This window comes from Leptopilina boulardi, unplaced genomic scaffold, assembly GCF_019393585.1.
Source record: "Leptopilina boulardi isolate dan_hultmark-lab unplaced genomic scaffold, ZJU_Lbou_2.1 LbouV2_154, whole genome shotgun sequence".
Classification (NCBI taxonomy): Eukaryota; Metazoa; Arthropoda; class Insecta; order Hymenoptera; family Figitidae; genus Leptopilina; species Leptopilina boulardi.
In genome coordinates this window covers 748,440-774,361 of record NW_026137701.1, presented here as the reverse complement: position 1 = coordinate 774,361, position 25,922 = coordinate 748,440, and the positions used below count along the sequence as shown (strand labels likewise).

General features: G+C 24.3%; 2 protein-coding genes and 1 long non-coding RNA gene across 4 annotated transcripts in view; 2 read left to right on the top strand and 1 right to left on the bottom strand.

The window, feature by feature from the left end:
• Nucleotides 1–621: 621 nt before the first annotated feature.
• Nucleotides 622–3,250, top strand: LOC127276854 (protein transport protein Sec61 subunit gamma). The gene is made up of 4 exons (XM_051297538.1): nucleotides 622–787; nucleotides 1,518–1,625; nucleotides 1,871–1,973; nucleotides 2,624–3,250. Exons 2-4 carry the CDS (start codon nucleotides 1,532–1,534, stop codon nucleotides 2,631–2,633), a joined length of 207 nt encoding a protein of 68 aa, XP_051153495.1. The 5' UTR covers nucleotides 622–787; nucleotides 1,518–1,531; the 3' UTR covers nucleotides 2,634–3,250.
• Nucleotides 3,251–7,009: 3,759 nt separating this feature from the next.
• The window catches only part of LOC127276853 (activating transcription factor 3), a 63,842-nt gene continuing 44,929 nt past the window's right edge, over nucleotides 7,010–25,922 (bottom strand). For both annotated transcript variants that reach the window (XM_051297537.1, XM_051297536.1), the window contains 3 exons: nucleotides 11,065–11,329; nucleotides 8,789–8,919; nucleotides 7,010–7,856 (listed from right to left, as the gene is read on the bottom strand). In XM_051297537.1, the coding sequence (XP_051153494.1) occupies nucleotides 7,413–7,856; nucleotides 8,789–8,919; nucleotides 11,065–11,302 (813 nt within the window). In that variant the 5' untranslated portion in view covers nucleotides 11,303–11,329 and the 3' untranslated portion in view covers nucleotides 7,010–7,412. The remainder of the gene's footprint in view (nucleotides 7,857–8,788; nucleotides 8,920–11,064; nucleotides 11,330–25,922) is intronic.
• Nucleotides 12,525–20,464, top strand: LOC127276855 (uncharacterized). The gene is made up of 3 exons (XR_007842267.1): nucleotides 12,525–12,798; nucleotides 19,935–20,003; nucleotides 20,261–20,464. It is a non-coding gene; the product is annotated as an uncharacterized LOC127276855 (long non-coding RNA).

Genomic DNA, 25,922 nt, shown 5'->3' with positions numbered 1-25,922 from the left:
ACATAAAGTGTCATTGGAAAATGAACTTTCTAAAAAAAATTTCCACTCTACCAGACAAACAAGTAGAATATGCAATTTTTTTTTAAGTTGTTAATTTATGAGAGGAACACAAAATATATCAAAAGACGTCAGAAACATAATTCTTGACCTACTTTTAAGATCAAGAATGATCTTATTTTTATGTAATTTTCATATAACAAATATTAAATAATTTGTCCCATAAAACCTTTTCTTTTTACAAAAAAACATTTAATTTTTTTTCTTAATATTTTGAAAAAAAATTTTAACACTTTTTTTGTTTAGAAAATTTAATTAATTTTATCAAATAAAAAACAAATATAATTTCATTTTATAAATTTAAATTGTAAATTTCAAAATTTTCGCGCGCTTGAGAACTGTCAAAAAGTTGTTGTGTGCAGTGTTGCCAAATCAATAAAAAGAAATTCAATAATTTTCTCATTGAAATTTGAATTGTTAATGAGTAAAGGATGCTTGTTTAGAATAATAATTAAATAAATTGATGACTATTAGATATTTGAGAGAATAATCTTAATGAAATAGTGTGTAAAATAATAAATATATAAATTGAATGAATAATAAACACGTGGCAGTGTTGTCAACGCATTCGTTCGTTTGCAACGTCGCCATTCCGGAAGTTACGTTTCGTGCAACACGAGTCCACGTAGATGCTTTGGAAACAGTAAAGTGGAATTTTAGTCGTCAAACAACATACAAAGTCGTGTGAGTAATCTGACAATCTTCTTGAAGAACACAACCAACTTTATATGTAAGTAAAAAAATATGATTATTTTTTTTTATTAATTTTCATCTAATTATTCTACGCATTCTTCATATCGTTAATTTATAACCTCTAAATGTTTTTCATCTACAATTATTATTTTATAAAAATAAACAATTTAGTCTCATTTGAACATCTTGAAAATTCGTTCCAGATATAAAAATTATGACCTCAAAATAATATTTTTCTTTATTAATTTAAAAATTATTTATTTATTCTTTTATTCTTTTTATTTGAACGGAAAATATTTCGGAGTTGCGTATTGTTTATATTTAACAATTGAATGTTTGTTAATTGCAATAAAACAATTGGGTTCTTGGGGAATTTATAATTTGTTGGATGTATGTTAAAAATTAAAATCATCATTTATCCAAGTGAAAAGTTAGTTTTACCTCGAAAATAATTTTTAATGTGTGCCAGATGTTAAGGAAATTGAAATTTAAGAAGAGTTGATCATTATCGTTTTTGTCACAATTCTGTAAGATTCAATGATTGTTTTAGTTGAATCAACTATTTTTATTGTGTTTTTTTCTTTTATAAAATGCGTATTTTAAACATATAAATGTAGGTATTTTCAAAATTTATTATTTTTATTCTTTTTTTCATGTTTATTTAAAAAATTTTATCGAATTATTGCAGTCTACAGTTATTTAGCATGAAAATCTGACATTTATTGATTTAATTGATAATTTTTTAATGTAATTGAATTTTCTTACAGTCAGCTAAAATAAAATGGATCAAATCAAGAAATTTACCGAACCTGGAAGGCAATTTGCCAAAGACAGTATTCGTCTTGTTAAAAGATGCACTAAACCCGACAGAAAAGGTATTTGCTTATTTAATTCAAAAATTGATCATGAAAATAGGCATTTAAACATTTGTAATCATAATTGAGGGGTTTGAAGCTCTCTCTCAATTGCAATTAATGTTACTTTGTCAATTAAGTCTTGATGGAAAAAATAGATAATTTAGTAGCAGATGTAGATCTTAAGAAACGAAGTATATTTTTAAAAAAAAATTTTAATTAACAATTTTTGTTAGACAAGAAAATTAATATCTCTCTTTTTACAGAGTTCCAGAAAATTGCTATCGCCACAGCAATTGGATTTTGTATAATGGGCTTCATAGGATTTTTCGTTAAATTAATTCATATTCCAATCAATAACATCATTGTGTAAGTACTTATATTACTGAAGTTTACTCTAAATTATTAAATGATAAAAATTTATAAAAAAAATTGAAAAATATTTTTTTTATTTAAAATTTAATTTAATTTAAATTTATTTAAATTAAATTATTTATTTATTTATTTCTTTTTTACTTTGACAATTATTTTGAAAAAATGTTTACTTTTAAAAATACTGTATACTATTCATAATTTGCAACAGTATATTTTAAACAAATAATTTGCTTTCTTAAAAATTGAATTTGAAAATTTTGTTGAATCAATTAAAAAAATTTGATTAAACAAATATCAACAAAAATGTTTTGTATTTGAAACAAAATATTTTTTTCAGTGATTAATCTTTAATTATTAATGAATTTTTAATTTAATGATTAATGAAAATTTATCCAATTTATAAAAGATTAAAATTTTGTTCTCAAAGATTGTCTCGGTTAAACTTTTTGTTTGATGGAAATATTTTAAATTCTATACAATCAAAATTTAAATTTTTATGAAATTTTTTGTAAAATTATTTGCATATTTTTAAATTATTAAAATTTTTTTCTAATAATAATTTTCGTTTTCTGTTATTAAATTAAAAATTAATTTTTATTTCTTGTCTTTTTAATTTAATGAAAATAATTCTTTTTCTTTTTCAGAGGATCTTAAAATCACTGGAGATTTATTTAATGTTAAGACTTATTAAGAATAATTTTCCATCTCATCTTTCCCCTATTCCTTCCCTTCCATTGACGCTACGAGCGTTTCTTTCCTTACTCATATTTATGCAAAAGAAAAAAAAAGTATATATATATCTTTAAATAACTAGATAATATTATGTTCGAAATTGATTGCGATAAATGTAAGAATTAAAACGAGTTTATATTGAAATGGTGCGTAATTTAATAAAATAGGAATTGTTTAAAAAAAATAACACAATTTTTCTCATTATATATTCCTTCATTTAATTTATTATTGTATTTTTTTTTCTTTTTTCAAAATAGTTACAATTTAAAATTTTTCAAATCCATTTATTATAAATACAATAGTGAAATAATATTAGAGGCACATTTATTTAAGAAATTAATTGTTTTACAAAAAATGGAATTTTTCATTCTAAAATTGAAGAACATTTTTATGCTTCTTTTTAAAGTTCATTGGTACAGAGTGTAAAAAAAAATAATTAAATATGCTCCGTAAAATTTCTTTGCGTATTAAAAGAGAGAAACATAACAGTCAAAAATGAAATGAAATATTAAAAAAAAAAAAAAAAAAAAAAAAAAAAATAGTACATATTCACTTTTGACTATTTGCATTAACAAATATTCTGTCGTGGCAGTTATTTCTTACAAACTAAATTCAACGAAGCAATAATATATATTATAACTTAATTTTGAATACGACAGCGGCAGGATTTAAAGCTAAAAAGCATAAAATTTTTAATATACAAACGTCCCTTAAATCTCTTGGTGGATGCTTCAGACATGATTTTGTACATTTCTCGATTAAAAAATAAAAATTATTTTTCAAAACAGTCTGAATTACAGATAAAAGAAACGCTACTTTAAAAATATTCACGAGAAATAAATTAACTGAAGAGTTAATTAATCCTGCGAATGTTATATTTAATTATTCAAAATACTCTTGCAATTATGTGTTTAATCTTTCTTCTTCAATTAATAATAATCGTTTAATTAATTTTTGAATCGATTATAATTGATTATAAATAATTCATTGTCAAGTGTTCATTAAGAGAATTTTGTTTAATTACAAATAAAATTCTTTTTTAAATTAAATAAATACAATTATTATTTATTAACAAATTTTTTTTTTTAAATTAGAAAATATAATTTTATTTATATGTAAAATGGAATTATACTATTTTTGTGAAATTAAATTGAATAATTTTTTTTATATAGCAAGAGTAATTTGAATTTATATATATAGGTAACTAACCACAAAATTATTGAGGTATGTCGTTAGAGGCACATGGTTTACTTACTCTCTTAAATAACATTAAAAAATAATTCTCTCAACTCTTTCTATTTCACATTTTATAAAAATAAATTGTCATATATAAATTAGCGATTGTACTGAGAAAAAAAATTACTATTGATTTTTTTTTATCTATAGTAACTTTAGAATTACTATATAATTAATTTTGTAATTTTTTTTAATAACAATATTGGAAGACAATTTTGTAAGTTCGAGTGCACACTCAGGATAAGAACCATATATACAAAAATCATGTTTGCGCTAATAATTTAATGTATTAAAATTAAATTAATTATTTATATTGAATTAATAAATTACATATATATTCAATTCATTATTTATAATTAATTTGTCATTAAAAAAAAATTAAATTTTTTTTCTCAATAACGCATAAAAAATTGAATAAATAAATTTTACAATTTTTCGCGAGTATTAAAATGTAATAAAAAATATATATTTATATTTATATGTAAATATAAACGTGATATAGAAAGAATTAAAAGTTCATTAGTCATTAACAGCAATATGCGGTTGTGTGTAGTATAAAATATGCATACGTATATATAACATTATTAAATATCAGTAAAATTGTATAATTATAAGTATCCTCTGAACGCTTGTTGGCGATTTATACATAATTAATAATAATAGTAATTATACATATAGTAATCAATATCAAACAGAACATCCTGATACACTGGCTCTTTTTGTGTGATTTCAAAAGTTGAAAAACTACACGCATGTTTATACTCTTAAGTAATGTCCTGCAATTACCAGAGTAATGATAAAATCTATTTCACATTTTTTTTTCTTTTTTTTTCTTTTTAAATATCACTGCGAATTTTGTGATATTTACTGTAACAAATAAGTTATTTATTTTTGATATTAAACCTTTTAAACTGATCAGTTCATTTATTTAAAAAAAAAAAATAAATAAATTTATCATTGAAAAACTAGATTTTAAAATATTTGTTTAAAAAAAAATTACATTTAACATTTACAGGAAAAATTTTGTTATTAAAAATCCCTATTTGAATTTTTCTTGAGAAGAAAAAAATATCTTGAACTTAGTATCATCACTTTATGGAATATCACAAAAAACGCGTTTCTTACATTGTCCTAAGAATTTTCTATACAAGCGTAGTTATTTAAAAAAAAAAAAAAAATGAGGCCTTAAAGAATGTCACAGTAGTATTATTAGTATACGAAGGAATGTTTTTGTAACGTTCGCCTCGAACGTTTCAATAAATTGAAAGTACAAGAAAATTATTACGAAAGACGGAAGAAGAAAAGTTTGTTAATAAAATACACTGGGCGACTTAATAATTATTAAAACTTATTCTACGGAAAAGAGTGCTGGATACTTGAATAGTATGAAAAAAAATGAAATCGGAAAAAAGTACATAATATACAATTTAAATTATAGCAATTTGGAATAATTTTTTTTTTTTTTAGAAAAATTTCTGTTTTTAGGTAAACTATAAAAAAAAAAATTTCCACTATTTTTTTTGTTAATTTTCAGCACTTCAGACTTCCTTTTCTCTGCTTTTCACTTGGAATGCATAATCTCTTATCTTCATTTAAAAAAAAAAATAGTCCACTCATAATTATTCGAATAATAAAAATAAAAATTTATAAAACCTCCGAAAATAGTTAAAAAATATAAATAATGATTTTTCATTTTAGAGAACATAATTATTTTATCAATTTCAATTTTCAATAAAATTGTGATCACTGAAGAAAAAATTATTTGATTTTTATAATCAGTTATTTGACTAGATTTATTTGTGAAATAAATATTTATTTGTATCAAATTATCGTTTGAATCAATTTAATGGTATTTATTTCAAATAGAAAATAAATTATTGGTTCGAAATTTTTATTTGATATAAATAAAAATTATTAAATTCAAATAAATATTTATTTTTGATAATTAATAATCAAGTAACCGATTATTAAAACTAAATAAACATTTTTACAGTGTTTATATTTAAATAGAAAGAATTTTTTTTTTTTTTAATGAATTTTGTTTTAAAATTAAAATTTGATATTTTTAAGTACTGATTTAAAAATGTATCCCGCAGTTCTTTCCCAAAAGATTCTGAAAATTTATCTTATAATCGTTTTGCTGTATTTTATTACAGTTCGACTATATATATAGGAACTAATAATAATTTAATTTTCATTCTCGGAAGCTCAGTAAAGAGACCATTCAAAAATTGTCTTAAATTTGAAAAATGATTTTCATTAAATTGTTAAATAATTTAAATTTCGAAATTATTCAATAAAAAATTCAATGTACTCACTGAGAAAAAAGTAAGTCAAATACACAGGAGGATATAATAATTTTTAAGTTTCAAAAATTATTTTCTTTCAGACAAAATAACTGTTTAATTCAAAAAATTGCTTCTTTGTTTTAAAAATATTGTTTCTTTGATTAAAACAGAATTTTTGATAATAAATGTTTGAAAAAACATTTCTTGAAATTCAATAAACAATTTTTTAGCCTGTGGTATTAAAACAAGATTTTCATTATAAATAATTTTTTCTATTTTCAAGAAATTATATTTTTGATTTTCATGTATATTTTTTAATTTATATTTCATTTGATTTAATTTTTATTTTAAAAAAACTTTCAAAGAAAATTTATTCAGGTATTTTAATCTATTTTTATTAATAAGAAAAGGAGGGATTCCCAATACTTCTATCCGATAACTAGCAAAAAATGGAATCCACATTTTTTTTATAACAATAAAACGTGAGTAATTACATTTTTTTTATTATATAAAACTAGAAAAAATTTAAAGTGACTTTAATGGTCAGAAACGTACTTTAAAAAGAGACTATTTATAAAAATATCTGATCCATTGAGTTAAGGATTGCCAACATTGACGATTAATATATATATAGCAATTTTCTTTTTGGCATTTTATCAACTTTATATATCATTTACATGATCTAAATTTATGTATATATATTTTTTACCATAACATTCGCCAAAATTTAACTGAAATTAAATTTTTCCACAATTTTTTTTTTATTTTTGATAATTTTTTTTTGTTGACTTGTGGTGATTTATTTTCAAAATTTGCGCCACTCTTTTTGGCAATCCTAATTTCCCTTCTAAACAAAGAGTAAAGAACAAATAAAAATTTTTAATTGCCCTTTACATATATGGAAGTTCTATATAGGTATATATAAAAAAAATACAATTCGAGAAGAAATATTATTCCTATTCAATTAGATAATAAAGCTAGCGATTAAATTTAGAAATAAATACTGTATATCTTATGCCAAATATTGTTATTTTTTGTAATATTTGGAAGTGGATGTGACGGCATGTGTCTTTCTTGGAAAATTCACGTTGTATCCAAAAGTCCACGACTCTCCGATAATAATATTAATAATAATTATTATAAAAAAAAAAAAAAAAAAAAATTAACGGCTCCTCGACTAGACAGTGCAACTTGAATCCGATGTTGGTATATAAGGACTATTTTGCCGATAATAATCCGATGTTGTACTATCGAAATTTTCAACTTTAACTGGATAATCCGTGACGCAATTTTGCGTTTGATTGAGAGTTGGTGATAAAAAATTTTCTTGATAACTAGGTAATGGAGGAAGTGGCTCGGCATATTGTTGATAGGAAGTGTCACTAGAACCACCATGTTTTACACACGTTGGCGTATGTAAACTCAACATATCGACAAGTCTTCTTCGTTGTGTTTCTAATTCTTGAATTTGTGTTTTTAAATCGTGATTTTGTGTCTCAAGAATCTCAGATTCTTGAACAAGAATTACCGTTTTTTCACGTTTTTTTAATCTACATTTTGTGGCGGCAATTTTGTTACGTTCTCGTCTTCTTCGTCGTCTTTCCTCATCCTCTGGAGTCAACTGAAATGAAAATTTTTCATTCTAAATACATTATAAATGTAAATTTTTTAATTTTTAAGTATTATTGAATTTCTTGAAATTTATTACATTAATTGGAAATGAAAAATAATCTCTTTGCTTTTCTTATTTAGTTTTTATAACAAAAGTTTCTTTTGCAAAAAAGTTAATTTTTTGATGAAAAGAAAATAAATTCTTTTTAAAAGTATCTAATATAAAATAATTTATAATTATATTTTTTTTTATTTATATTTATTTAAACCAATTTTCATAACGAAGAATTTTTATTAAGAATTTATTATTGCTAAAAAAATAAAATCTTTAAAATAACCGAATATCCATATAACCAGGGTGTCTACTAAAAATCTGAATTAAAATTCCAGGACTTTCCAGGACAAATTTCTTATTTTTCCAGGACATTAAACACTTTAAGGAATAAAAAATTTTTTAGTTTAACTATTGTTTTTAGAAATTATTAAAAAAATTAATTAATTACTTAAGTAAATTTTCATTTTACTTATTTAATGAATTTTTTTTTAACTTGATTGACAAAATTAGAAATTTTTGAAAATTTAAAAGCAAAATATAAAAAATTCAAGGACAAAAATTCAAATTCCAGGACATTTTTTCAAATTCCAGGACTTCCAGGACTAGTAGACACCCTGTATAACAAAAATGTTATTTTGCCAAATTTTTACTAAAAACGATTTTTATTTAAACAAATTTTCATTTAGCAAAATTTTGATTCTTTAAATCAAAAATACATTTTTTTATATATATATATTATCAATAAAATTGCAACCACGTATCGAGAAAATTTTTCTTTGTGAATTAGAGAAAATTTTGTTTTTAAAACAAAATGAAAAAGAGCAAATTTTCCTTTCATGATGTTTTTTTTTTTTGCAAATTTGAAAATATTAACGTCCTACTCCTACAGAATGATTATTGGGATTGGAGTCGTCATCTTCTTCGTCGTCTGCACTTCCATCTTCTTTTCTCGTCTTTTTCTTGCTTTCATCGCCACTACCATGTGCTCTTCTTTTTGTTTGAAGAGTCAGCTTTAATCCTGAAAAATTATGCAGCTTCATGTTAAACAGGTCCAACTATTTTTAGATGCCACTATAAATAAATATGTTAATTTTGCGATGATCTCCCACTTTTTATTCTTCTTCATTCAGAAGTAATCTTTTGAATCTTTATTACGCATATGTATATATATGTATAGCAAAATTTGTTTACATTCAAAAAATTCTTCTTTTGTATCAATTGAATTTTGATTTTGTGATAAAATACATTTTTATTTACATAAATTCAAAGCTCGGAGTGTACCACTTTTTTTAAAAGGAAATTTATTTATTCTTGTAAAAATTGCAACAAATCGATTTTTTTTTTAAATTCGATAATATAATATTCTGTTGTAAATAAAATTTTTCCCTTAAATTAAAATTCTTTTCTGGTAAAAATTTGAATCACTGGAAATCAATTTTAGTAATATAGGGTCAACCGGGGTAAATCCGAACGCTTTTAGTAAGTTTCAACAATAACATAAGTTTTTTCTTTAAAAAAAAAATACTTCCGGTATTCTGGTGCATGAAGTTGTTACTTTACTTCCATAGAACAATTTTATGGGGTAGAAAAAATTTTTGATAAATTACAATCGCAGGAAACTTAGCGTTCGTATTTACCTCGATACTTTGCAACTTTCCTAAAATATGGGGGTAAATACGAACGCCACTGTATTTCAGAAAAATCTTAGGGAAAATAAATTTAAAGTATTGCAATTGTTAAACTTATATAAAAACTCAAAAAAAATACGATAATAAACCTATTATGTAATAATGCATCATATATAAATACAAAAATCAAACAGGTTAAAAATTAAAATGCATTACACAATTAAAACCTTCAATAACTTTATCAAATCATAACGGATTTTTGCAAAACTTGGTACAGAAAGTATTTTGGAGTGATTGAATGTAAATACAAAAATAAAACTCAAATTTTTTAAATTCAAAATGGCGGACATTCCTAAAACTTATTTTTAAAAATGATCAAATTTGCTAACCCTGAAACCCCCCGAGTAACAATTTTCGAGCGAATCCAATGAATTTTTTAATTCTCGTCCGCCATTTTGAATTTTGAAAAACTGACTTCAAATTGGTAATTAGCGACCCCAAAAACCGTAGAATACCAAATTTTATTAAGATCCTGAAAAACTTTTTTCAACAAACCATTTGGCAAAAAAATTGAAACACTCCTTCGAGAGAATAGAGATTAGGTTTCTGCTTATTAATTACTAACGAGGATACATATAGAAAGAAAAACTTTTTTCTATGTACTTTTATAATGTTAAAATAATAGTATAATAAAAAAAAACAATTTTGTGTGGCTCTGATGTAAAAAAAAATTATTAAAAATACCGTTCGGATTTACCCCAGTTTTCCAATTTTCTTGGGTAAATACGAACGGTCTGATATTATTAATAAAATTTTACAGAAGGCAAAAATCAAATATAGTTTCTGTTCTAGTATTCATAACAAACAATTATAAATAATAAAATGAATTTTTAGCTTCTTTTTCTTCAAATACGAGACAAAATACTGAAAGAGTGTCATCTTTGATTTTCAATCTTTTTTGCAATACTTGTTATCTTTGTTTATGCTGTTGCTAATTAACAAACAAAAAATGGGATAATACTTAGAATCTCTTCAAGAGGATCTGAGGTAAAAATTCTCATATCGAACTTATTTTTAAAAATTTTAATTAAGCTGAAATAATTAGCGTTCGGATTTACCCCCCGTTCGGATTTACCCCGACTGACCCTACTGAAAAAAATGTATTTTATTAAATTAATCAGTTACTTGACTATTATCAAATAAATATTTAAATAATTTTTATTTAAATTAAATAAACTGTATTTGGATAATTAATTTTTGTATTTGAAATAAATACGATTTAATTGACTCAAATAATAATTATTTGATAATAGTCAAGTAATTGATTATTTGAATGAAAATAAATTTTTTTTCATTATAATATTTAAATGCGTCTAAAAAAAAATTAAAGAAAAAATTTTTCTGCAGCAAATCAGACAAATTAACTTTTCCTGTTAAGGAAATTAGTTTTTTTTTTTTTTTTTTTTTTTTTTTTTTTTTTTTTTTTTTTTTTTTATTGATTTGGAAGATCATTTTTCGCGTGTGCAATATCTTACCTTCTTTAATAAGCTGACTACAGGTATGTTGAACACTAGGTGGACTGGGTTCGCCACTGCTCGTCGAATCAGTTCGATCTCTGATTTTTTCGTTATTGTAACTCTCAAAGGGATTCGTCATGGCGATAAGGGAATTTACAATTTCCGGTGTCCTTGGAGTGACCTCGGCCGCCGCGACACCAAGTAGACCCGCGGCAGCCGAAGGACTAGGATTCACATTCACATTTAAACTGTACATTGTTATTCTTTTTCATTTAATTATAATCTGCAAGAAAACAAAAGCACAAAGTTTTATTTTTAACTCATAATATCAGACATTTTATTATAGATCAGCAATAGATATGCTTAATATATTCACGCATATTATTATATCAACTATATAATTTCATTCTCATTTATAATGAGCGTTACAGTTATTACATATTTGCATATATATATTAATAAATTCTTCTAAACAATTTTTGATTTTAAAATCGTTTCTCCAATTTCAAAATATATACATACATATAAAAATTCTGATATTTAAAAATTTTACACTAAATAGAAATATTATTCTATTGGATGAAAAATTTAATGAAAATGAAAATTATTAACAGTTAATTTTTTTTTTTTGCAAAAGTCAACACAGGAGTAAAAATAGCAAATTGAGTCCCTGTAAAATGTATGTATAACTTTCGAAATATATAAAATGTATGTTACGGGTGGTCGAAGAATATACGACAGGCTAAAAGCTTGTCATTGTCTGTCAAAAATAGTTATTTGACAACATAGAGCATTTCGAAAAAGCATAATAAAACTGACATATTTCAAGGAATATTATTTTACATTATCTTGACACGCATATATGTTTGTTATTACAAAATTGAAAAAATATTCAATTTTTTATATAAATTGGTACATTAAAGCAGCAATTTTTTTTATTTTCTTTGAATTTCGATATAAAAATTTCAATTTTTCCTCATTTTAATAATTTCTCAAAATAATTTTTTGTTTTTACAATTTTTACTTTTCTTTTTTTAAAAAATATTTAGAGAAAAGATATATATTTGAGCCAAAAAAATATTTATTTATTTTAAATATACACTTTAAATAAATGTTTTTTTTAAACAAATAAAAAATTACGAGACTCTGATAGACAAATATATTTTTATTTGTCTAAAATAAACGTAAAATATTTTAAAGTAAAGTAATTTTTTTGCTTATTTTGATAATAAAATATATATTTTAATAATTAATTTTTAAAAAATGCCTTTTTAAATTTAAAAATTGACCTCTAAAGAAATTAAAATTTTTTTTTAAAATATATTTAAAATATTTAATATTTACGGCGCACTCACATCTTTTTGGCTGTCTGCCTGACTGCAGGTTACCATGGCAACGCACGAGTGTGAGTGAGACAGAAAATTTGAATATTCAAATTTTTAAATTTTCTGTCGCACTCACTCTCATGCGTTGCCATGGCAACCTGCTGGCAGCCAAAAAGGTTGGAGAGCGCCTTTAGAAATTTTAAATCGTCACGTGACGCGAAGGAAGCGCTCCTAGTTTTCATTATTGGTAATACTAAACATCGTACAGCTTCAAAAGTAGCTTCTACTTTGTCGAATATTTTTGTATAAGTGTCAATAAGTACATTCGTTTAAATTGAAGAAATCATCATTAATGTGTTAAAATTATTAAGATCATTCTTCTATTGGTGACATGACGTTCAACAATTATTATCATTTCCAGCACTTTGTAAGTACATATATACATTACTGGTATACACGTGTTATCATTTCATTATTTATATTTTAGAATCTCATTTATGATATATATAGAAAGTACAAATTCGTATTAGTAAAAAAATTATAGTGTATCAGCAGACCGAAACATTTCAGATGTTCCTTTGTACATTATTTAAAAGTTGTGGTCGCCCTTCTATTAAGATTCTACATTTTCATGCATTTTATTTCGATACATAATCGAATTCGATTATCTCGAACTGTCATTTTTCAGAAAGGATAACCTATTTAACAATGTGCAGTTTTGCACACTTTCTTATTATTGAGAATAATACGTTAGCTTCAAATTTTCCTGAGGTAATAACTGCTCTACTAGTATTTTTAACACTTCCTGTAACCGTTGCATCCTCTGAGAGATCATTTTCGAAATTAAAAATAATTAAAAACTATCTAAGAAACAGTTGTAGTCAAAATCGCCTAAGTAACTTAGCATTGCTTTCAATTGAAGCTGCGGAGGCTGAATCAATAGACAAAAAAGTTTTGCCGAAACTAAATCTCGAAGAAAACAATTTTTAAACTAAATCTTTGTTTTTATTTATTTCTTAATTTTATTCTTCATATAATTCTAAAAAACTCTATTTTAAATGTAATAATATTAATATTGTATGTATTTTATTTAAATAAAAATGAGTAACTTAGTAAATAATGTATTGTTAAACTTGGGTCTGCAAATAGAATATTTTATTGTATACATATTAGGCGTTTGCATTAATTTCCGCTGTTGAATTAGATTTTATTTATCGATTGTTATTAATAAATACGGAGTTACACTAATCAAAGAATCTGACTTACGAAGTTTTCACTTTTGCACACTTTTCCAGCAGAAATAATATTTGTATCAAATAATTATTATTTAAGTCAAATTATATGGTATTTGTTTCAAACACAAAAATTATTGGTTCAAATACAATTTATTTAATTCAATTAAAAATTATTTGGTTCAAGTAAATATTTATTTGATAATACTCAAGTAATCGAGTATTTGAATCAAATAAATTTTTTTTCAGTGTAGTGTTTTATCAAAAATTAGTATAGATACTAATTTAGATTTAGAGATTTTCTACGCGTTTTGTGATATTTTTAAAAATAAAACAAAATAATTTTTATATAAAAATAACCTATTGCAGCGTAATTTGAATTTAATTATTATCTCCCTAAGTTTTACGTTATATCGAAAAAATTATCATAATTATTCTTAATAAAAATAATAAAATAATAAATCATGACAATGAATCAACTCTAAGGAATATGGTTTGAAATAACAATACAAGGTCACGTGAGACAAACGTTAAAAAAAATTACACATTTAATCAATTATTACAAAACACAATTATTATTACATTAAAATTTTTTTTCTTGTTTTCATCTATTGGAGAAATGGGAATAATCGACAATATAATTCCCATCAGTAAATAATTAAAGACTTATCGGTCATATATATATATATAGGGAATAATAAAAATTATCTCGACAATTATGCTTTATGGCATTAATAATATATGAAACATCGCGCAAGTAATTTTATAGATTGATTATATTCATCAATCATTGTCAATATATATTGACGTTAAATTCATTTTATATATAAATTTATTCATACGGAGAAAACGTAAAGAAAATTGTGGTTTAAATATCATTGTCATTCGAATATAATATATGTGAAATAACGTGAAAGATAAATGGGGGGAGGGGAAATCCCACCTACTAATCATTCAATAGTAATCCCATGAACAAAACCTTGAACTATAACTAGAACTTTATGGGGCGTTATATATATGTATGTTAAAACCGAGGTTAAAAAACATTCTCAATTTTTTTAAACGCATGATTATGCTCTAAAAATCATTAGTTAGAATTTTTATTTTATGGAATTTTATTTGTTATAATTATTTTTGAACCGAATTTTTATTTTTTCGAATTAGTATTTTGCAGAATTTTTATCAAACCGTTTTTCTATATTACTGAATTTTTTTATAATAACCAAAAATTCACTTCACAGAATTTTTATTTGTCAGAATTTTCATTTAACATAATAGGCATTTTAAAAAAAATTTATTGCAGAGAATTTTCTTTCACATGAATTTTCATTTGTTCGAATTATTATTTGATATAATTTCCATATAACCGATTTTTCATACTACAGAATTTTTAATTAACCGAAAAATCATTTAATAGAATTTCTAATTGATATAGAATTTTCATTTGTTCGGCCATTTGCAATTTCGGACAAATGAAAATTCTATATCAATTAGAAATTCTATTATATAATTTTTCGGTTAATTAAAAATTCTGTAGTATGAAAAATCGGTTATATGGAAATTATATCATATAATAATTCGAACAAATGAAAATTCTATGCAATGAAATTCTACCCAATAAAAATTCTTTAAAATGCCTATTATGTTAAATGAAAATTCAAGCAAATAAAAATTCGAACAAATAAAAATTCTGTAATATAGAAAATTGGTTTGATGAAAATTCTGCAAAATACTAATTCGAATAAATAAAAATTCTACTTAAAAATAATTATGGCAAATGAAATTCCATAAAATGAATATTCTGACTAATGATTTTTAGAACATAATCATGCGTCCCAATTTTTTGTTATGTATTTTCTGCTACCGAATCCTTGTACAATAAGTTTCAGTATTTATTTATGCGTATTTTCCGATAAGTTTTAATAATAAGAAGCTGATTATTTTACTTTACGCCTCATTAAAAATCAAATGTAAAAAAAATATACTAAAATTCTCTATAAGCAATCTGCTTCAACCCACTCTACCCTATAATATGAATTTTACGCCTTTTTTAATGGAAATTTTACTGTTCTTTCTATACAAAAAAGAGAAAAATATTTTATTTATCAATTTTGAAATTTTTTTTTCACTATTTTCCAAATTGACAGAGTTGCTTATGAAAAAAGAGAATATTACATAAGAATTTTATCACATCTTCCTCGTTTTCGTGTTGATATCCTAATGTGCCCTTGCAGGCACACCTACTCTGAATTCGTGTATTTTTTTATTTTTTTTTAATTCCACTGGTTGCATTATACAGAACAAAAAATTTAAAAATAAAATTTATAGAAATAAATAAAAACTTTTTATAAACGAAACTAAAAATTAAAAATGGGACAATATAAATATACAGGGTGATCAAAATGTACCATACTCTCAAAAGAAAATTTTTTCCTAAACCAACTTTTTTTGTTTTTAAACAAAATTTAGAAAAGTTTTTTTTAGATGAGTCTGGTACATTTTGATCACCCTGTATATAAATATAAGAAATATTTTTAAAAAAATTTTTATTTAATATAAAAAAATGGTTGATTTAGAAAAAGCCTATACGTAAGTTTAGCCAGTTATATATTTAATTTTTTTTGTAAGTATATATATATATATATATAAAATACTCGTTTCCACACAGAGAGTCTTTGTTTTAAAAACGAACTTCCTACGCGATTATAACCACATGTTGACTTTGATTTCCTCAGCCGGTATTTTGGCCTCCACATGTACAATATATTAATGTATGTGTGTTTGTGTGTGTTTCTAAAACTCTCAGCACATTCTTTGGGTTTAGCCCATCAGAGTCTCTCGCGACAAAGGGTTATATATATGCTTTTATATAGCGAACAACATACCCACTGACCCATATATTTCAGCCGAGGATGTTCCTCAGTTGGTTTTATATAGTCTACTATATGGTTAAATGATATTTAAAATTATAAGCAAATAATTTACTTGTATGAAATAATTTTTATTTGCATTAAATAAACTTTATTTGGACCAATATTTTCTTTATTTGAAATAAATACCATCTCAAATTACCAGAGCTAAATAACGATTTATTATATTTATTTGTTTTAAATTAAAATTTTATATGGCGTATATATAGATTTTTTATTTGAACTAAATAAAATGCAGTATAAAAATAAAACAGCTATAAAAATTGTTTTCCCTTTTTAAATTTAATTAATGATTATTTAGTTATTATGAAAAAAAATTTGGTGCGGACACTCTAAATAATAATATAATATTTTTTTATTTTTAAAACAGGTGTTTCACATTTACATTGTTTTTTTTGCATGTTACACACACACACACATAGCTTTTATATATATATAAATAGAAAACTATAAAATTTTAATTTACGTTTGAAACGGCTGCATATTGCGTATTTCGCAGATAATCCTTCTTATATCTTGAAAATATAATTTTATCATATAAGTTCCCATTTTTTCAAGTTTAAGATTATACAATCATCAACGAACAATGAATTTTATATATGTCTTTAAACAATTTAATGCAACTTTTACTTTAATTGAAATTTAAAAAAATAGGTTAATTTAAAAATTCTTATGTTAATGAGAGAAATTAAAATACAAACTTGAGTTTGAAAATGCAAAATATTTTTTTTCTGTATACTGCGCGTCGTGAAATACAAGTAGAGCCTATCTGGAAAACTTATCACGAGATACGGAGTCTTTAAGTGAAGTCAAAGCTATAACAAAAATTAACTTTTTTTGCAACGAAATCAAATTATTATACTTTGTTTATGCTGTACATTATTATATCTCTCGATATATTAATATAAATATAATATTCGTAAAAAATAATAGTTTTAAATTATAAAAATAGTTGTTATTTTTTATTATTAAAAAGAAACTTGGATAAAGTAGGACAAAATTATTAATATAATAGGAAGAGAAATTTTGCAAGAACCTTTTTCCCCCCGATTTTATCAATTTACTCCTATTTATGCCTTAATTAAAAATTTGGATTTTGTGTTTAAATTTTAGTGTTTTTTTTTTAATTTGTACAATAATATTTTAATTTTAAAAAGAATTTCTATTTTGTAAATAACTAAAACATGTTTTACTAATGACACTTTCTTTAGTGATGTTAGAGGCCAACCAGCTTAGTCAGTGAATCTTGGTTTGCAAGTATCGATAATAAATTATGAAAAATGCAGATTCTCGACTTTTTATGTATTTTCTATTAAGTAATCGACCTCGGGAATTCGATTGACCGAATATACGTTTTATTAAATACATTTTACGAGGCAAACACATAGATACATAATCATCGAAAACAATTTTTTCAACACGAGCATTAATCAATTGTTTCTGTGTTTTTTTTTAAATTATTATACACGCAAAATTGAAAAAATAATTCGCAGAAGTTTTTTTTTTGAAACTTTATGTTTGAAATTATATTCAATAATTACCTCTAACAAAAAAAATTTACAAGAAGTAAAAATTTCGTTTCTAAAGAAATAATACACTGAGAAAAATGTTTAGTATCATCTACCAAAGTTTGGTTCTCTCTACCAAATTTTTTATTTGATATATGTGCAACTAATCCGTTTGGTTCGGGCTACTAAATTTTTTCGTTGAATCATTTTGTTCGGTCTACCAAATTTTTTGTTTTGCACAACTAACTTATTGTTTTTAAGCAAACAAAAAATTTAGTTAAATGAAAATTTTTTTTTTGTTTTCTCAACCAACTTATTTTTTTGTTTCACCCTTTTCTCTTTATATAACCTACCTATGCCTACTTAAATTAATTTCTATCGCGGAAAAAACCTAACACTGCTGGGGCTCGAACCCTCAGACTACGCAACGCTAGTCGAGAACGCTGACCAGTACTCTACGAATCCTACTAACAATTTGAGATTAAATCATTTTCACAATGTATAAAAGCTGGAAAAAAACTTTCGTTCTTGTAACAAGTTTTATTTATTTATTTTCACTACACAAACTTTTTTTTTTAAAAAATGTGGTTAATGTTGACATCCCGTGAATGGGAAGCGACGCCATATTTACGAGAAGAGCGCGTGCGCAATACAGCATGTCAGATATTTAGTACTGGGAACCAAACTATTTAGTTCGTAAACATGAAAGCTTCAAATATATTTTTTGGTAGAGCCAACTAAACTTCCCGATTTATTGCCACTTTCTATTCTGTTGTGACAACCATATTTTAGTAACGCCAACTAAAAAAGCTCAACTAAATTATTTTCTTATTATTACGAAATTATTTTTCTCAGTGTAGTAAATTTAATAAAATTTAAATAAATAATTGAATTTATCACTTGGTCGCCTTAGTTAAAATGTAAAAAACGAATTTTTTAAAAATAAAATTTACATGCTATTTTCTTATTATGTTAAGGGGTTATGACATTCGAGGATTTTCAAAAAATCGATTTTTTTGCCTTAAATGGTACCTTGTGGTCTCAAAAGTAACATAGTGAAAGATTATGATCATGCTGAAGTCCGCAACGTTTTTAAAACGAAAACGAAAAAATAATTAGACAATATTAATTACTTTGGTTTAAAATTAAAGTTATTCGGGAGTAGCTGGTTTTTACATAAAACTATTAAATTAAATTAATCGTGCCGTATTAAGAAAAAACTTAGGTAAGCAATATTTTGACGAAAAGAGAGTTTTTGGTATCAATGGATTCGTTAAAAAAAGCTGCATCTGATAGTTGTAGTTTAAATTATTTAAAAAAATTATTTGTTGTAAAAAATTGTTATTAAAAATCTTAGAAACTCCAGAAAATGAAAGAATACTTGACAAAAACTTAAGGAAAGTACCTTACGTAGTCTAAAAATCGTGCGAAGCTTCGAGCTCGAGTATAAGATATAAGTAAGAAAAACTACGCCAAAGTCACTCGCGTGATTTTTCTATCAAAAACGTGATCGAAGCTGAACGCTGGTTACGACATAAAAAACCACGGATTTGCTTTGCTTGGATAAACCTAAGTTCTTCGATCAAAAAGTGAGTCGAGCCCACCACGTAAGCGCCATTCAATATATGTAAAAACTGCTACCCTATCGCGTGAAGTCATTGGGGCTTACGCTATTCTTTCATCTGATCAGCGATCCTAGCTCGTATTTCGTATTTGTTTTCAGAAAAACACGTATGTCCATTTTTTCATATAATTTGTTTAAATAATGAACTTTTTATTACATATTTAAATAGGGCACTATCACTTTACTCAGTATGTGAAGTTAAATTAAACAAATTTTTTAGTTTATATTATAGGGTTCTTAATGCAAACAGTTTTTCTTGATTTTCACAGTTTGACTGAAATGGCGCTTACCTAAATTCTTCCTTAGTACGGCAGAATCAGAAAGGCCAATTATATGGTGTAGGTATTGCAGATTAAAGGTATTTAAAAATTATGTATGCTTTTTTAAAACTTTAAACGCGATTATCTCAAAACTACATTTTTCGAGTTGGCCGCACCAATAACTCTTACAATTTCCAACCGATTAAGTTCAAATATTTCACACATCTTTAATAATATATTGTTTAAAGAAAAGCATAGGATTTTTTTTAATTGCATAGTTCATTCGTAATAAGGAATAAGAAACAATTTTGATAATTATATTTCAAAATTTACAGGAATGGTTGGTGCGGCCGCGGAGCTTTTCCGCCAAGAATGAGTTTACGAAAATCGGCTGCAGCGCCTGCAAAACACCATGAAATTTAATAATAATTATTTTTTTTTTACACTTCGATAAATGTACAATAAAGTCCTCAAATCATAATTTTGATTGGCTTCATAGTTTCTTTAAAAAAACAATCACAAAAAACACCTATTTTTTCGGTCTCCAGAGTATCATAACCCCTTAATTTATGATTTATTTATTATAAACATTATTTAAAATAAATTTATATTATTTTATGAAAAAGAAAAATGCCAGTGTCATTTAATTGTTTAAATTTAAAAAATTATTTTTCTGGTATTTTGGTTTCAAAAAAAAAAAATGTTCATTAAAAATATAGTATTTTGTTGCGATTTAAAATGTTACGTTGTTTTTTTTCGATGTAAATGTAGGTGGTACACACTAATATGTTATATTCCGTTGTTGTTCTGGCATGAACCACAACTCTTGTATATATACGATTCTTACGCAACTGTTGCCCATCTGGCCAGAAAATTTTTATCATACTTCTTCGACGGGAACGCGTCTCTTGCACATCGGAATAAAGCGTGGGCGGCCTAATTCCGCGTGGCGCGTTTCTCCAACGCAAAGTCTTACGTTATGTGTTGCTCTCAGTAATGTATCACGGTCCATTAATTCTCTCAGAAATCTCTGTAGCACTATATAAGACAGACATCCCGTTTCCTCAAGTGCCAAAGTTGAAATACTCGCACTTGTCCTTATTTTGATATTATTTATTAGTATATATGTATGCTAATGGGTGATTTTTATATTTAAGATCTATTCAAAAATATTAAAATTGTTTTGTTTTCGAATTTAATTTGATTTTTTTTTATTTTACGAAAAAATTTGCATAAAAAAAATATCGTGTTTTTTTTAGAAATTATATAGAATTTTTGCATTTTGTCAACAAGACGTTTCTATTTATATCAATATTTTATTTTGTAATTTTTAAAAAAAATTTTGAATTTCGTTTAGTTTATAATTTAGAAATATTTTTTTAATATTTAAGAAAACATTGTGTGAAGTTCAACTACCTAATGAAGTTCTGATCGTTCAAATGAACGAATTCTAATTTTCGGTCTATAAATACCTATTCTTAAAAATTACTAATGCAATAAAAAAAGTGAATCAAATATTTATTCCCATAGGTGAAGTGATCAAGGTAAAAAAATGGTACATCGCATGTTTTAATAATTTTTTTTCCTTAAATATCAGAATAAAATTTTTTTTCATCAATATCGGTTTCGAAAGCTTTTTTGATGCTCTTTCGATTGGTAATATACATTTTTGAAAAAAATATTGAAACTCAAAAATAAATTTGACTTATAAAATAAACTAAGAAAATATTAAATTAAAAATATTCTCCAGTCCAAAAAACCAACAGCATTATTTTTTAATAATATATAGGTAAATAATTTCCCCTTTGAACTTGAAGGTTTTTTTTTGGCTCTCAACAAGTAAATGTTAAAAGTTTTCAAAAAAGTAAAAAAAAGCATGTTGAGAAAAATAAAAACAATTTTTGCAACACTATAATATATATTTATATATAATAATTGAAAAATGAAAATAATTTATTCCACGTTATGTTTAAATTTTCTAAGAATGTAGAATAGCTATTACACGAAAGGACCAATATCTTATTTGCAGACATTTTCATTATTTTCCTATTTTCAAATATATATTAAAATTAGAATTTGGCCACTAGCCATATATCTTCCATAATTTGACTTTGAAAAATATGCACATTATATGCCTTTCATCTCAAAATGTCGGAGATCAATGTCTTCATAAAAATGAAACAATACCATTGAGTTATTAATAAAGCGTGCGCAAACTATTTTTATGCATATACGCTCCTTCTAAATTAATTTCAATTAAAACACTTCAATTTTTTGTAAGTATAAAAGAAATTCCAAGATTGTTTCTTTTTTTTTTGCTTGTGAAATATTTTTTTTTAACAAAAATATATAATTCTTATAAAACAAATTTTTTAAATAATATATATTGTATATTTATACAATTTACAATTTATTATTATTATATTATTATTATTATTATTATTATTATTAGTATAATAACTTTTTGATTATGAATATAGAAAAGAAATATTTTTAATAAAAAAAAAACGTTTCCTTTCTACGTGTACCTAATAAATACACAGAAAAAAAAACTAAGCTCAAAATGAGTGGACTATGCTACTAAATTTGAAACGCATAAAAAATGTGCCTCGTAGGTGGCGCCACATTTTATGTTGTTTAGCATTGGCTCATTTTGAACTGCAACAAAATTGAGTTCAAGTTTTTTTTCTCTGTATAATTAAGTTTTATTCGACAAAGAAAGTTATATGTAGTTTTTAAAAAAAATTAACAGTTGAAAAATAAGGTCATTGTATATATCCCATACGATAAAGCACGAACAAATATAGAAGTGAAATAAAGATAAGAAACAATGTAAGAAAAGGGAAGAATAGTTCTTTAAATTTGAATTTTTTTAAAAAAAAAAAAAAAAAGCTTTCTGACTCCAATGTTATTATGCCAGAAGTAATTTTCTTTCATCTCGAAGCGAAATGCGCAGTCTACGTCCCAGATTTCCTAAAAAGGCAAATCAAGTTCGAAAATTTCTTTTTCAGGACACCAAAAACTTGTATCCCCCCTCCTCACTTGTAATTTACTTTTCCTTTTGCTTTCAATATAAAATCCAAATATCACAAATTTCAAATTTTATATATAATATAATAATAATATATACTATATCAATAGTAATATATAATAATTACAGAAACAACTAAAAAAAATATGTTCAGGAGTACAAATAATAAAAACAAATATTGGCTCTTGTCGACTAAAGTTACATTCAATTATCATTAATTGAAGTTATATAGTTAATTAATTGTAATTTAATTAATTGAAGAAATAATCAATGAAATCGATATATTAAAAATGTACCATCGAATAAACCTATAAGTATATATATATATATATATATATCGATTTGAATGCTTTTGACCTAGAAAAAAAAAGTTGCAGAAAAATATAAATTACATGAAATTGAACCTCAGTCGAATTATAAAGTGAAGGCCGTGTGAAATGCGCATAAATTAGTTGAAAGCGGTGAGATACCAAAGAAGCAAAAATTTTTTTTTATTAGTTGATCCTTGTCTTTTTATTTCGAGCGAGTATTTCTCACGTCTTATTTTTCTTTACCATAATACATATAATATACTATAAAAACGAAACAACGCAGATCTTTTATCTTGTGTTCTGACACTGATGTAAGATTTAATATATTATATGAAATAATGAAAATCATATACTACCGTACAGGTAATTTGTTTTTGGTTACTTAAAACTGGAAAATACCTTTTTTTTTTAATAAAGTACACAGAGTAGAAAAACGAGTGTATTTAATTTTTTAACATTTTGAACTATTAAAAGTTTCATTTTCATGAAAATTACAATTTTTTGTCAATGAAGAAACAATATTTTAATTTTTTTTTAATTTTGGCAATTTAATTTTTAGAATATTAAGATAACATATATCTACCTATATTACAAAAAGATATCGCCGCCAACGCCGCCGCCGCTGTTCCAAGACTCTGAATATAGCCGCAAGTCAAGAGAAGGGAGGGGGGACTTGCGGCTATATTCAGAGTCTTGAAACGATCTTAACCTCTAAATTTAGGGTGCGGGAGGGGGGGGGGGGAAATTTCGACACTACGCTGGAATTCGCTGTACTCGCCTACCATGCAATTCACGTACCGTTCAGAATTTGTCTCAAAAATTTTAGAGAATGGGGGTTGGCGCGCGAAGCATATATATATATATATATATATGCCTTTGAAGTTTACAACGTTTATGATCAACGATTGAAAAAAAATATATTTCTCACTCAAAAAATAATAACTAATTTTTTGCCCATAAATTTTTTTTCAAAAATTTATTGATCAAGAAACGTTGCAAAAAAATTTGGAGATAAAAAATAATAATTTGCATAAAAAAATATTTTTGACATAGAGGGACATTTTACGGTTATTTTTCACATTTTCTGAATGAAAATTTAACTTGAAAGTAGGGATCTCCGAAGGCTATTTAGTTTGAAAAAATCTCCTTGAAGCTGAAAATTCGTTATTAAGGTAAATATTTTAATTTATTGGAAAAATTTTATTACAAAAAATATAGTTGTATTTTTTTTGACGTGATAACGTCTTACTCATAATTAATAATAATAATAATTATTATTATTATTATTATTATTATTGTTATTATTATTTGAGTCAATTAAATAGTATTTGTTTCAAATATAAAAACAATTGGTTTAAATACAATTTAATTAATTCAAATAAAAATTATTTAGTTCAAGTAAATATTTATTTGATAATAGTCAAGTATTTGATTCAAATAGATTTTTTTTCAGTGTGTTTAAGTATAAAATAAATAATAAATAAAAATCTTATAAAATATATTTTAATTAATTAAAAAAGACGTTGTCACGATCAAAATTCTACGTCCGTGTAATGAATACAGACCCCGCTTTAATTTTATTATTTAATTATTTATTTACTAATTAGTAGATGTGGCCTGAAGTTCTAAACGTTCAAATGAACAAAATAATTTTTTTGGTTTATAAATTTTTTTTTTAAATTTACTACATCAATAAAAATAAAAAGGTACATTAAAAATTTAATAAGTTTTCCACTTATTTTTTGATATAGAGAAACCAATATTTTATAATAAAATTTGAAGTTAAAACAAAGTGGTAAACAAATTTTTTGTTCATTTGAATATTCAGAACTTCAGGCACATCTTAAATTTTAATTACTTTATTTAAAAATGAATTTAGCTAATAATTAGTTAATTTTAACTTAAAATGATGATTAGTAATCATCATGTATGTAATTAAATCAGAGACTCACTTTTTGCATCAAAAATTTTATGGAAAGGGATCAGTGAAATTTTTATTGTTTTTGTATATGAATTTATTTTCCGTCAATATTATTTATTTAAAACTACGATATAAAATTATTATATTTATCATTACCAATTTTTTAGTTTCTTTTTTATGATTTTGATATCATTCGTATATGAAAAATTTCAACTTTTTCCAAAAATACAAAAATTTAAAAAAAAGTAATATAGTCAAAAATTATGTTTTTTAATTTTTTTATAGTGAAATATGGTTTTAGGATGTGGAAAAATGTTTTAAAAACATTGTAATACATATTACATTAGTGTATTACCGAGTATTACAAGGAGAGTAAGACTACCAAAAGTAAATTCCCCCTTTGGAAATTCATTCAGGAAATTTTGTTCAAATTTACGATTTTTATGCGATCGATCGAATAATTACTTTTTTTTAATGAAAAAAATAGTAAAAGTAGATAACTTTCAAATATGCGGGTAGTTTAATAAAAAAAAAAATTTCTATTATATTTTTGTTTCAATGAATCACAAGAATTAGAGAAAGAGACCATATAAGTGCGTATATGGACCAAATGTATAGGGAGTTAAAGAAGGAAAGTCATAAATTGATGCGGGCATGGTAGCATCAATCTCTATTAATTTTCGTCGGTTTCGCCTGTGTTTTTAGAGCAGGGCCGAGAGTATATACGCGTTACA